General features: G+C 45.2%; 2 protein-coding genes and 1 long non-coding RNA gene across 3 annotated transcripts; 2 read left to right on the plus strand and 1 right to left on the minus strand.

Annotated features, from left to right (window-relative positions):
• The first annotated feature begins 1,487 nt into the window (after positions 1-1,487).
• Positions 1,488-3,204, plus strand: LOC127347584 (RNA-binding protein P-like). The gene has a single exon (XM_051373752.2). It carries the CDS (start codon positions 1,502-1,504, stop codon positions 2,735-2,737), a length of 1,236 nt encoding a protein of 411 aa, XP_051229712.1. The 5' UTR covers positions 1,488-1,501; the 3' UTR covers positions 2,738-3,204.
• On the minus strand, positions 3,137-7,097 carry LOC127295272 (ABC transporter F family member 5). Its single transcript, XM_051325184.2, has 9 exons — positions 6,200-7,097; positions 5,653-5,994; positions 5,395-5,535; positions 5,084-5,263; positions 4,712-4,867; positions 4,511-4,612; positions 4,251-4,379; positions 3,624-3,728; positions 3,137-3,522 (listed from the first exon to the last, which is right to left on the minus strand). The coding sequence occupies exons 1-9, from the start codon at positions 7,019-7,021 to the stop codon at positions 3,427-3,429; spliced, it is 2,073 nt and encodes a 690-aa protein (XP_051181144.1). The 5' UTR covers positions 7,022-7,097; the 3' UTR covers positions 3,137-3,426.
• A 3,625-nt stretch (positions 7,098-10,722) lies between these two features.
• Positions 10,723-11,282, plus strand: LOC127295271 (uncharacterized). Its single transcript, XR_007847648.2, has 2 exons — positions 10,723-11,006; positions 11,129-11,282. It is a non-coding gene; the product is annotated as an uncharacterized lncRNA (long non-coding RNA).
• Positions 11,283-13,085: the final 1,803 nt, after the last annotated feature.

Genomic DNA, 13,085 nt, shown 5'->3' on the forward strand with positions numbered 1-13,085 from the left:
AAAAGAGCAAATGTATTCAACAAAAGAGGTCCAAACAGATTCAATTTGCATATTTCATCTTCCAAGCTTAGATGCAACTTAATGGTATGTACTATCTTATCAAAATGTAGCTCTATTTTGGTGTTCTTGGGGGGGGGGGGGGTCGAAACTAAGCTCTAATTTTTTTTTTTGACAGAAAAGAGCAAATGTATTCAACAAAAGAGGTCCAAACAGATTCAATTTGCATATTTCATCAAGTACAACAACAAAATGACTATAAAGAACAAAAACACCAAAATAGAGCTACATTTTGATAAGATAGTACATACCATTAAGTTGCATCTAAGCTTGGAAGACGAAAGCCCCGCGGAAGATGACCTCTACGGTTGTTGTAGGAATGGAAACGTAGCATCATCTTCTTGTCATCAATTTTGGCAAATATATCTTTCTCAACATAGCAAATCTTCAAATCATTGAGCCAATTATCCCCTATCTTATTCCGAAGAGATGATTTTATAATATTCATCACAGAGAAAACCCTCTCAATCTTTCCATGATCTCTCCTTTTTGGTTCACGAACCTACAAGCAATAACATATAAGTTCAGTTTGTGAGAGTATGATAATTGATTTTGTGAGAGTATGATAATTGAGAGAAAATAGAATTTCCGAGCTCACCTCACCATCACAGCCATTTGCCCTTTAACCGATACATCACGAGACTCGTCAACAAGTAGAGAGAAACTAGAATTTTCGATCTCACTCATAATGACTTGTGTAATCTCTTTTGCACGAGTAGAGAGAAACTAGAAAATTATGACCATCTAAACGAGTACAGCCTCTCGATAAATATGCCCATCTTATTTTGTCTCTGATTTCAGGGTACCAAATGACTCAATTGGTCTCCGAATTCCGGGATCGGCAATCATATTTGCTAGATCATTTTTTTTAGAAACATTTGCGTACAACATTGAAAAGGGAAACTAAAAATTACTCCTGATTTCTACCTTGTAATGATGCAAGCAAGTATCAAGACTCAAGAAAGGGGGGGAAATCAACCTGTATGCGTGCCCTCGTGCGGGATTCCTCATCGCCGTCGGCGTCCATCGAAGAAGCCAGCCGTGGAAGGGGGTAACGCGGCGGGGCGGGGAAAGGCGACAGCGGGCCGGGGAAACACGGTAGGTTGGTGTGCTCGCTTAGTCGCTCCGTCGCTATGGTTGGGCTTGACTGGGCCTGGGGGGGGGGGGGTCTTTTTTTCACCAAAAACTGAGGGGGTTGAACGACCACGCTCGACCCGGTGGTGGCTCGCCCAATTTAAGTAGTGTGGATTGAAGACAATCGCATGCCAATGGGGCAATGAGACCAAAAAAAAAAACCCGCAGAACTTCCATATAGTTTATTTGGCAAAAACCTTAGAATTGGTACCGTTTGAGTCGGTCCGTGAGAGTTTGAGGCTGAGAGCCTGAGACCCGTCGGCGCCATTGTGGCATCACCCTCTACGGCAGCCCATCCTGCCTGCCCACCATGGGCAAGAACAAGTCCGGCAAGAATGGCGACTATACCGAACCCAGCACCTCCACCCGCGAACGCAAACGCCGGAAACCTCGACACGCCACGCCCGATCCCGGTTCCGGCTCAGACTCTTCGCCCCCATCCTCGCCGGCCTCCGTGCGCCGCCTTCTCGAGCCATACTCCAAGCCCCGCCTCGTCGCATTCCTCGCGGGCGCGGCGGCCGCAGACCCCGCTCTGCTCGCGCGCGTCCGCGCCGCCGCGGACGCCTCCCCCTCACACCGCAGGATCTTCGTCCACGGCCTGCCCCCGCATGCCGACGGCCCCGCCCTCCAGGCGGCGTTCTCCGCGTTCGGCCCCCTCTCCGACTGCCACGTCGTCGCCGACCGCGCCTCCGGGCGCTGCAGGGGCTACGGCTTCCTAACGTTCCTCTGCCGCTCCGCCGCCCGCCTCGCGGTCCGCGCGCCGTGCGTCGTCGTCGCGGGCCAGCCCGTGTCCGCGCAGTTCGCCTCGGCCGGCCCCGACCCCTCTGGCGCCGCCGCCGCCGCCGGGAGGCGGGTGTACGTGACCAACGTCGCGCCGGACGCGAGCGCGGAGAGGCTGGGCGCGTTCTTCGCGCGGTTCGGGGAGCTCGAGGGCGGGCCGTTCGGGTTCGACGCCCAGACGGGGAGCTCCCGCGGGTACGCGATGTTCCTGTACCGCGCGGCGGAAGGCGCCAGGAAGTTGCTCGAGGAGCCGTACCGAGTCTTCGAGGGCCGCACGCTGCACTGCCAGCTCGCTGCCGACTCCGCGCGGAAGAAGAGCAAGCCGTCGTCAGCATCTTCTTCCGCCGCGCCGCCGGGGGCAGCGTCCACCGCGCTGCGTCCGGTTCTCGATGCCGTCGTGGCCGCCGGCGCGGGAGACCTTGCGATGTACGCGCGGAACCCCGCACAGGCCGCGGCGTTGCTCGGGCAGAACCCGGTCCTGGCAGCCGCCGCGCTCAGCTCTGCATTGGCATCCGCTGGGGTTGAGCTGAGTCCGGCAGCGCCGACGGCGGCGCAGAGCCCGGCAGCCTTCAGTCATGGCTCTTGCCCTGTTGCTGCTGCTGCGGCGACGAGGAGCCCGTCTGGACCAGCAGTGGCACCACCACCGGCGAAGGTTTGGAGCAGACCAAATGATGCTGCGGGGCTGCTTGGACCGTACAAGCCGCCGTCCTCTGACCTGCAGCGACCGTCCTCACCGGGGAGGAAATGGGCAATGCTAGGGAACTGATGGAGTTCTTCGGCACGGATGTCCGATGGTAAACCGTCTCTTGCTGCCAGAATGCCTGCTCAATCTAGCTTGTCGTTCTAAGGCTTTGCTTGTCAGAATTTAACGATGTCATCAAACTTCTCGTGTGTTTGCATTGTTTCAAAACCTGGTGCACTGACTACGAAAGCTTGCGGTATTCATGATGTGTGGACAACATATGCATCACATCAAAGAGTAATTCATCACAACTCATTTCTGAAGGCATAATCTCTTGATTGCTGAACAACACATTTCACATAAACTCATTTCATCAAAACTCAATTGCTACCAACTGAGCAGATCTCTCGTGATGCAAGAAGATGCTCAACACAAGTGGTATTGTACAATGTGTGGTTTTTTCAGTTGGGAGGGTCAAAGCTGGAAGAGCATAAATGGCATTCCCATTCGTTAATCGTTACACATCAAGCCTTCCTCGATCAAAAAACTGACTGTATTATGTACAAGGTTACAAATCACTCCCTCCTTTAGTCCCAGCGTTTGGTCTTCTATAATGCTATAACTAGTAGGATTAGCTCCTTGGTCATTGCTGATGTATGCCACTGTTGCTTCTGTCGATATGTGGGTCGTAGCATCACACCAGGGGCATGCCTGGCACTCGCCGATCGTCGACGGCACTGCAAAGCGCACCTTAAATAAGGGACCATGACACCTCAATTCCACCTCTTGGAGTTTTTCATCGATTTCGATTTCTGCTTGCTCTGTTGGAAGGCCTGCACCTTCTGTTTCTTCCTTGCAATTTTCTCTGCCTACATTCAGGTTCAGAAAAAGGATATTATACTTCAGGCCATGGTCACAATATGACGGATACAGTGCAGTTCAGAAACAAAAATACATATCAGACATCCACCTTGGACATTTTTGACTTGGCTTTTACTTTTGGGGCCTTTTCCTCAAGCTCTTCAGCACGTGCAAGTTCCCTCTCTCTGGCCTCAAGGTTCCTTTCAAGGTAATACTGCAAAGATAAAGAGGAATATTTCATCACTTCTAGCTTTTAACATGACCTGAGATGGTTATTGCAAATTTTATCACTGCATATCCACTAAACGGGTTATGAACTTCTGATTTATTATCTTTGATTATGTGATTGTCACTGTGATATCGCAATATGATTTATCTCTTGATTTGCCGAAATGCTAAAGTTGCTGACATACTATTTTGTACGGCTGGCAGCTAATAACATTGTTAAAAAGCTGAAACAGTTTGTTTTTTGCGAAATGGAAAATATATTGATCACTCAAACAGAGTCCATTCATCCCGGCAGAGAGCCATTACATCCCCAGCACCTGATCCAGGCCAACGACTAGTTGTGGCGTTAGAACGACCTAACTTAACTCATCATATATCATATATGTATGATGTGAAGATATATAAGCAGGAAATAATTCAAAATATTTCAGACCAAATACAATCACAAATCTGAAGCAAGTATATTTTGTAAGGTAGTATAGATTATTAGGAACATTGGAGAACTTACATTGTAATCTCCTTGATAGTCCTGGATAGTTTGATCTTTAACTTCAATGACCCTGTTAACTATTTGTTTTACAAAATACCGATCATGAGAAACTGTTATCACGGTGCCTGTGTATTCAGATATTGCCTCCTGTCATGCATACAGAAGTACTTATTAGAACTGCATGCACCAGAAATACCAACGGAAATTCAAGAACTGGTAGATCAGACAATAAAAATAAAAAATGATTTGATTTTGCAAAGAGTGAAATTCCATCCAACCTCAAGCATTTCTTTTGATGGAATATCAAGGTGATTTGTTGGTTCATCCAAAATCAGTAAAGTAGATGGGGTCACCATGAACTTGCAAAAGGAAAGCCTCGCCTGATGAAATAACACACAAACGATCAGTAAATGTACACAAAGTATAAACACTGTTATATCCTATACGTAGATCAGAACTAATATGAAAATGCACATTACCTTCTCTCCGCCACTTAAAAACTGAACCTTTCTATCTAGCATGTCATCCCTAAAATTACAACGACCAAGGAGACCTTTGATATCATCAATTTTCCAGTCCTCTGCAGCATCAGCCACAGTGTCCAGCACGGTTTTCTCTAGATCGAGAGCTTCTGCCTGGTAAAAGAGCATATCCCATGAATCAGAATGGGAGAGCAAATTGAATGATTACTTATTATATAATGTTGCAGTTTAAGTGGCACTATTGCAACCAAGTGCCTAGCAAGATTTTACTTGAGTAAACTTATCAACCCTATTAATACCTGAACAAAGAACATATAAGATAATGAAAAAACATCATTAGAAAACATCTATTTGAGAAATCTGGTGTACCTGATTCTGCTCGAAATAGTTTGGCAGCACATTATGCTCCCCAAGGATCACTTCACCTTCTTGTGGTTTCTCCATCCCCAAAGCAAGTTTCAGTAATGTGCTCTTCCCACATCCGTTGGGGCCAATAATAGCTATTTTTTCGCCTCTCTCAACTATCAGGTTAGCATTGTTGAACAATGTCTGTACACAATATAAAAACAGTAAGGATATATTTAGGAAGTGTTAAAAGTGCAGATTGCAGAATACCACTTTGTTAATCAAAAGAGTTAAAGGTTGAAAGAGTTTGGTATAGAAATATAGAATAATCTGACCTTGTCCCCGAATCCAAATTTGAGATTGTTTATTGCTAACACAGTTCTGCCGCTTCTCCCACGCTCGGGAAACCTGATCTTTAACTGCTTTCTTTGGAAAGGTTTCTCAATCAACCCTTCTTTCTCAAGCTTTTCCAATTTCTATTGTTTCAAACAGGACAAAATTAGTGATCACAGGAAAAGTAAGCAACAAAGAATTATACAAACAGAGGTTGAAAAATAATAAGCAAGCAACAAACATGCAATTCATGCAGTTACCTTCTGCTCACTTGAAGCACGCCCTGAGCTAGCTCCAGCCCCAAGCCGAGCTATCAGTTCCTTTGTGTGTTCGATCTCCTTCTGCTGCTTCTCCCACGCCGCGCGCTGAGTTTCCACCCATATCGCCTTTTCTAGAATATATTCAGAATAGTTACCCTTATATGTTTTGGAGACACCAAATTCAGTCTCCACTATCTTCGTACAACACTGATCAAGGAAAGCCCTGTCATGAGATATGATGACCATCGGCACATCCTGCGTCTTAAGGTAGCTCTCGAGCCACTCAATGGTGTCCAAATCGACGTGATTTGTGGGCTCATCGAGTAGAAGCAAATCAGGATCCTGCACATAATCAAAATTGCTATGTTAAATACACACAAAATGGAACTTCATATTTGGTCATGTAAAACTAAAATCAGTTGCAGTCAGACGATCTATCTAAATTCATTGACAATGCCATTCTATGTTCTGAGTTAGTAGTTCACCACTTGTCTACCATTGTCAGTTTGTCACCATCATTTCCTATATGTAAAAAATTTATTTATACCTGAAGAAGTATCTTCCCCAGCGACATCCTCATTTTCCAGCCGCCGCTGAAGGATGCTACGAGTCGATCGGCATCCTCCGGCACGAAGCCCAGCTCGGGCATGAGCTTCTGAATCTTGACCTCCACCATGCCAAGGTCGACATCCTGCGACTGGCGCTGCAGGAGGTCAAGCTCATCGAGGAGCCTCCCCATGAGGTCCATGTCCTCGGTGGCGCGCTCGAGCGCCGCCTGCACCTGGTCGAGACGGTCCTTGACACCCATCTCTTCCTGGAAGGCACTGAGGAACTCTTCCCTGACGGTCCGGGAGGCCTTGACCTCGAATTCCTGGCTGAGGAAGGCGATCTTCATGTTCTCCTTGGCCTTGATGACGTTGCCGCCGTCGGGGTCCTCGAGGCCGGCGATGATGCGGAGCTGCGTGGTCTTGCCAGCGCCGTTTACGCCGACGAGTCCCACCTTCTCCCCGCGCTGCACCTCCCAGGACACGTCCTTGAGGACGGTCACCCCCTTGTACGACTTGGAGATGTTCTCCAGCCGCACCCCGGACGGGATGCTCGAGGCGCCGCTGTTGGACCGCTTCTTCCTTGACCCGGCGCCGGACGCGGCTTTGGCGGAATCACCAGAGAGGAGGGCGGAGAGGTCCTGGTCTGCGTCCCCCTCGGATGTGGTGGTCGCGGAGGAGGATAGGGAGGTGGTGAGGCGGCAGTGGATTGGGGAAGAACGGCGATGGCGGCGGGAGGGAAGAGACGGGGAGGGGCGAAAGGGGGCGTGGGGGTGGAGGGAGGAGCGGAGGAGCTTGGCGGAGAGGACGTCCATGGTGGCCATGGAGTTCTCGGGAGTCCTCTGCTCTCCCTCTGGTTCTGGGTGTGGAGGGAGAGAGGCCACACAAACCCAAGAGAGGGGAGGAGTGTATGGGTGAGGAAGGAAGAGGAGAGCGAAAGTAATTCCGTTTTCCTTTTTAATCAAAATGATTTTTTGGGGAGAGGATGAGTTTGAATTTCGAGCCATTTATACCCCTTAATTCTAGGGAAGAAATTTTATTCACGTAATCTTCTTTCTTCTGTTGAGGTTTTCTTTTTCTTTCTTGAGGGAAAAAGTCTGCTTTTATTCTTTGTAATGAAGGAGAGGGAATAAACTGTTTCCTTTGTCAAGTTATTGAATTTTAACTATCTACTTTAGCTGATTTTATGTAGTATCAAAAATGGGGGGAAAATGAAAAGCTCCTCCCCAATCCCCCAAGTCACCTTTTTTCATATATAAAAATTGGACAATTTTTTTGGGAGAAGAGGCTTTGAATTTCTATTACTTTACATCCATTATTGGATTGATAAAAAAACATTGCGTGTTTCTCCAAGATTTAGCTCAAGTGTGAGATAAATACCAGGTATACACAAGATTTAGCTCCATCCATAATGATTTATCCTATGAAAATTTCATAGGATATGTTTCTATAACAACTATGCTATGTACTTAAACCGTCAACGATGTTTTTGAGTTGTTGTTTGTTGCAACCAAATAGCTTTTATCACTTTTCTATATCTTCGATTCATGTAATATTTACACAAGACATGTGGATGTGGAGTTTTTCCTATTAGCCATATTTTAACAATCGTGCAAACCAAAAACTCCCCAAGAAATAAATGTGATCTTGATTGCAAAACCAACAGAGGCTAACATAATTGAGGGGGAAACCAACTTACAACATTGCTGGTGTTCATCATCTGTTTTCCTTGTTATCTCTAAATATATTATCACATCATTAAAAAATATAAGACGTTTAAGCTTAGGTTGTGTTTGCTATCAAGTATTTTTGAAGTATTTCAACAATGCTATAGTTTGTCAAAATAACATGGTTGTAAATACTTTGATGTGTTTGCTTGTGACTAAATACTATGATATCAATACTTCTGAATCGACCTAGACCTCTCTATTTTTTTTTTCTGAATGAAGTATTGCACATCCATGCATTTAGATATTATGGGTTCGTTATACTTTATAGATAAAAATAGAATATATATTTATACCAAATCTACATAGATCCATCGTAAAATATATTTGTATTTTAGATATTGATATTTTGTTCTGTATATATGTATATGGTCAAACCTTGTGAAGTTTGAATTTTATTATAACATATCGTGTTATATTTTAGAAATGGACGAAGTACCAAGATGCTGTGATTTTCTTAATTTTCGTAACACCGTTGTTGTACGCACGCACCAAAAAAAAAAAAAGATTGTTCCCCTGTTCACGAAAGTCACATGGTGTTAAATTGTTTGACATACATGAACGATTATCTGCCGTACGTGCTGCCAATTTGGTATGCAAACTTGACCAGCACGAAGTGAGGAAAAACTCTGGTGGCTCACGCTCGTTGGAACTTGGAAGTAGACGACGACGGCACGTCGCAATGCATGGATGGGTCGCCAACCGGGCCGGGCGTGTGGCCGTCCATGGACGGAATCCTGCGAGGCTCCGCGGCCAGCAGGAGACCACCCACGTGTCCACTGGGCAGGGCTCTAGCGGTGATACTAAACCAAGTAACGGCTCACACACGTACGCTACGCTCACAAGTCACCTCATTTGTTTATCTTAACTAGTAAGTGGGCACGATACTTAATTTATGCAAATTGATAAGAATTTATAAATAATACTTACTTCGTTTAAAAATAAGTAACTAACTTTTTTATAGATACAATGAAAACGTGGCTGGACATAATTGTATCTACATAAAGTTGAAACACTTATTTATGGATGGAGACGGTAGAACACATTCACATCTCTCGGGTCTCGTTATCTACATACCTCCTATCTTCTCCGCTTTTTACTAAATGTTTGTGATGTGGGTCTTAGACTTTACAAGCAAAAGATGCTCGAGATTTGGGTGCGAACTATGTAGCCAAAAGCCTAAACCTAAAAATACTGGACGATTGAGGAATTATGCCACCATAATATATCAAATTAAGAACATTCCACAAAATGATTCGGAAATTATGTTCAACATGAAGTCTCTTGGTACACTTGGGCAAAACTCGGGCCGGGCTGGGTTTCGGGCCAAGCCCGAAAAAGCCCGAAGCTAAAATGTCAAGCCCGAACCCGGCCTGGCCCGACCGTCGTGCCTATAAATCGAGCCCGAACCCGGCCCAAAGTGGCAAAAGCCCGGCCCGGCCCGACAAGCCTGGCTCGAACCTTGCCTAAATCGCATAAACTGCAAGTCCGAGCCGCCCCGGTCCGACGTTCGGGCTCAAAAATCAAGCCCGAACCCGGCCCGAAGTGCAAGCCCAACCCGGCCCGGCCCGGGATTTTTGGGCCGGGTCGGACCGGGTCATCTGTGCTGGGCTGGGCTGCCCATGCCCAGCTGTAGGTAGTGTAAACGACATGGAAATGTGAGTATGTTTTGTCCGCCAATGTCGATTCTAGTACTTCGGTACACGGTGGTACAAGCTTAGACTTCGATAAGTGGATAAAAGTTGCAACCTCTGAGAGTGTCAAAATCTAGTCCTAACCTTGTTCCTAGGTTATGGGGACGATGTTTGGCTAAGGTCATGCTATAAGTTTGATCGTGTCGAGTATGGAGAAATAACCAAACTTTGCCCAACCAATTTGTTGCTGAGCCAAGGGCCGCTAGAGTCTTCTGTGACTAGTTGTGATTATAGAATATGAAGTGGGGAACGAGAATACTTGTTTCAACCATTTTAGTATGGTCTCTACAAATATAAGATGGTAAGTTAAATCCAACCGTTAAGTTTGGACTTGCACATATTCTAAACATTGGCATTCCTTATGGATAGATCTTGCTTGTTATTTTATTGATTTCTTGCGAGCACACCTAGATTTTAACATGTTACAACTTAATGTCCTCGATGCTAAGTATCCATTTACAAGAACTAGTACAAATATCCCAAGCAGATCCTTCTAGAATAAATTCCTCCGCTACCTAAGTTTAATCTACGCCTCTGTTTCAAGCCTGCTGAGGTGCGGCAAGAGCTGCCGGCCGGCTCCGACGGATCAATTACCTGCGGCCGGACATCAAGCGCGACAACTTCTCCGATGAGGAGGAGCAGTCAATCATCCAACTTCATCAGATGCTCGGCAACAGGTACTGCTCCACCTGCTTTTACTCCTTGCCGCCTCCCTCCGTCCTCCCTAGTTACTCGACATTTTTATCCTGCGGAAATTGGAGCAATCAATCATTGTTCCTTGCTTCGGTTGCAAAACAGGGAGGTCTATTCTCCTTTTTCTTGTAGTGGCATATACAATTGTCGGAGCTCCAATCATCAGCAGTAGGTTCTTCAGTTAGTTCTTGTCATATACACTGACATAACAAACGATGCACGAAAAATGGGATCAGAGTTATTCCTTGTGTGCTCAAAAGGGAATTACATACGGATAGGTTGGATAGGTTGATGGTTTACCGCCTCGGTTTGAGACTTTGAGTCCCTGCCTGGACCTTCTGCGTGCTTGTTGTATCAGGAGGCTCCTTGTGGTTGTTTGGCTGGTGTTTCAGTTGTTCAGCTCAGGGAGTATGTGTAAAAAATCCATGGAAAGGAGAGCCTAGCTGCTAATGTTCTGTCCTTAAAGAGAAAATGCGAGAGGACATCTATTTGCATTTAGCTAGCTCATGCCCACCCAAGTATTTTCTATCTTTAATGATAAAGACGAGATGTTTTAATATTCATTATGCAACTCTGTGCTCGTCTTCAGGTTATCTTCTCTGCCTTTGGATTTACTGGTGACCTGATGAGTACTTCAGGTTCACGAACTGGATCATCATGTGTGGGAGAGCCTGTGTCTCCACTCTGCCCCTGTGGTAAGTTTTACAATAGCTGAGACCCGAATGTCTATTGTTTTGAATAAGAGGTGATGCTACCAGTTGCATATGTTCCTATCTGTGATTTTTCAGACCATATGTTTCTGCCTGTGATTTTTCAGAAAATATGGAAGTGATGATACAGTGGATTTCATTGGCCATGCACTTGCCCTCCATAGGAAGGATCGTCACCTCAATGAACCCGCATTGAGATGATACAGTGGAATCTATAAGAATCATTACAAATTACTGTATTGAAAAGGATTACTCGGTAAGCTTTTATATTCCTATCTGAACCTCGTTACAAGTTACTGTATTGAAAAGGATGATACAGTGGAGTAGCTTATTGAAAAGAATGATACAGGGGAGTAGTTTAACTTGTTCGATACTTTTTCCTTGAAAAATGCAGCAAAAGGAACGTTCAAAATGCATGCCATTCAAAATGTATGCCATATTGGAGTATGTATTGAGTATGCAGCAAAGGAACATTCAAAATGCATGCCATTCAAAATGTATGCCCTTTCTTTTAACATGCTTCTCATAGATAAGGCTCCAACTATTTTAAGCATTGCTTAGATGGATGTTGCCTGACCATGCATGACTGAATTAATCTCAGTATAATTCAAGTGTTGCCTGATCATGTATATTTTTCAAGTGTTGCCCCTTTATATGCATTGCTAAAACCATGTATAACTGAATTAATCTCAGTATCGAAACCAATTTCGCCGCTGCATCCGAACATGAATGGATTAGTGGCTACATATATTTCAGACATCCACAAGTCGATGATATGGGGTATTATTTGTACCGTAAGATGCTTTCACCTTCTCTCTAATGCTCACCATCACTGATGCATTTACAACCGTCTGGTGATAATCTGGTAAATATCTCAAGATTCTTTTATCTGTCTCTATTGTATTCTTTGTCTGTCGAAGAAAATGTATTCGGGTTTTGTGGTTGCTAAACTATAATGTTTAGTTTGGAGTATTATTTTTATTCCTGCAATTTACTCCTGTGGAGCATACTCATTCAGTCATTCTGATTGCTAAACACACACGGATACAATGCAAGATAGAATTATATCTGAAGATCCTGTATCTAAATAATCATTTCATGTTTCATCTGATACAAAACGATCCTGAGACTAGTCACAGTGGAAAGTATCATACACTAGTATCATGCACATGATACTAGTTTATGATACTATCCTCACAATGCATAGTATCATAAGATTGTATCATAGTATCATCATATTTAATGTTTTGTAGAATCTCAATGCAAATTTGGGTATATGATGTATTTGCCATTAAGTTTTCTAGTTTTACGTGTTATGATACGTCGGCGTCTGAAGAGGAGTGGATAAGGGACCTGGTTGTAATTTTTGTTTTCTTTGAGGTCCTACTGTGGAAGGTTAATTTATCTGGGGTTGTAATCGCAAAAAAAAAGATACGGTATTACCACTCTCATCTCTCACCTCATTAATTGGTGAGTCACATCAGATTTTTACCAACATGGCATGCATGATACTACTTATGATACTCCCATTGTGGTTAGTCTGACTGATTCACTCACTCAACTAGAAAAGCAAGCAGAAGAAATAGAAGAATGAAATGCAGAAATAGGGGAAGGGCGGGTAGCATTTGAAAATGCCAGTTTGAGTGAGACAGTTTCTGTCTGGCCCCCCACTTTGTACAATGTCTTGCAGGTAAGAAAAATAAAGGAAGAAGTAACAGTAGGAGACCTTACTTCTTCAGGCAAACTCACGGAAGCAGCACAACACCGACCTCCAGGATCGATCTCTAGCTCCACCGGTGAGCAGGGGAGAGGCAACACGCGTGGTAGCATGGGCGACACTTCAGTGGCAGAGACGCTGGTTCTTGGTCACCGGATGATCTCCGGCGAGGAGCTCCAGCGGCGGCGAGCGGCGGACCTGGATGTCCGGGCAAACCAACAGGCAATCGGGAGGGGGAAAGGCTCCTGGAGGACCAGCTTATCACCCTGAAGATGTTGAATGGCTCGGGGAAGCCTGAGGAGGGGCGACGGCGTCGAGCTCGAGCGGCGGCCGGAGTTGGAGGAGAC

The sequence above is a fragment of the Lolium perenne genome, chromosome 4, assembly GCF_019359855.2.
Source record: "Lolium perenne isolate Kyuss_39 chromosome 4, Kyuss_2.0, whole genome shotgun sequence".
In the NCBI taxonomy this organism is placed as follows: Eukaryota; Viridiplantae; Streptophyta; class Magnoliopsida; order Poales; family Poaceae; genus Lolium; species Lolium perenne.

What these genes read in the sequence shown, in the direction of transcription:
- LOC127347584 (XM_051373752.2), top strand. Translation starts at nt 1,502, where the DNA reads ATGGGCAAGAACAAGTCCGGCAAGAATGGCGACTATACCGAACCCAGC.
- LOC127295272 (XM_051325184.2), bottom strand. Translation starts at nt 7,021, where the DNA reads ATGGCCACCATGGACGTCCTCTCCGCCAAGCTCCTCCGCTCCTCCCTC. An exon ending in GTGCTTCAAGTGAGCAGAAG is followed by an intron (nt 5,536 to 5,652) that starts GTAACTGCATGA and finishes TTGAAACAATAG; the next exon opens with AAATTGGAAAAGCTTGAGAA. An exon ending in TTTTAAGTGGCGGAGAGAAG is followed by an intron (nt 4,613 to 4,711) that starts GTAATGTGCATT and finishes TTATTTCATCAG; the next exon opens with GCGAGGCTTTCCTTTTGCAA.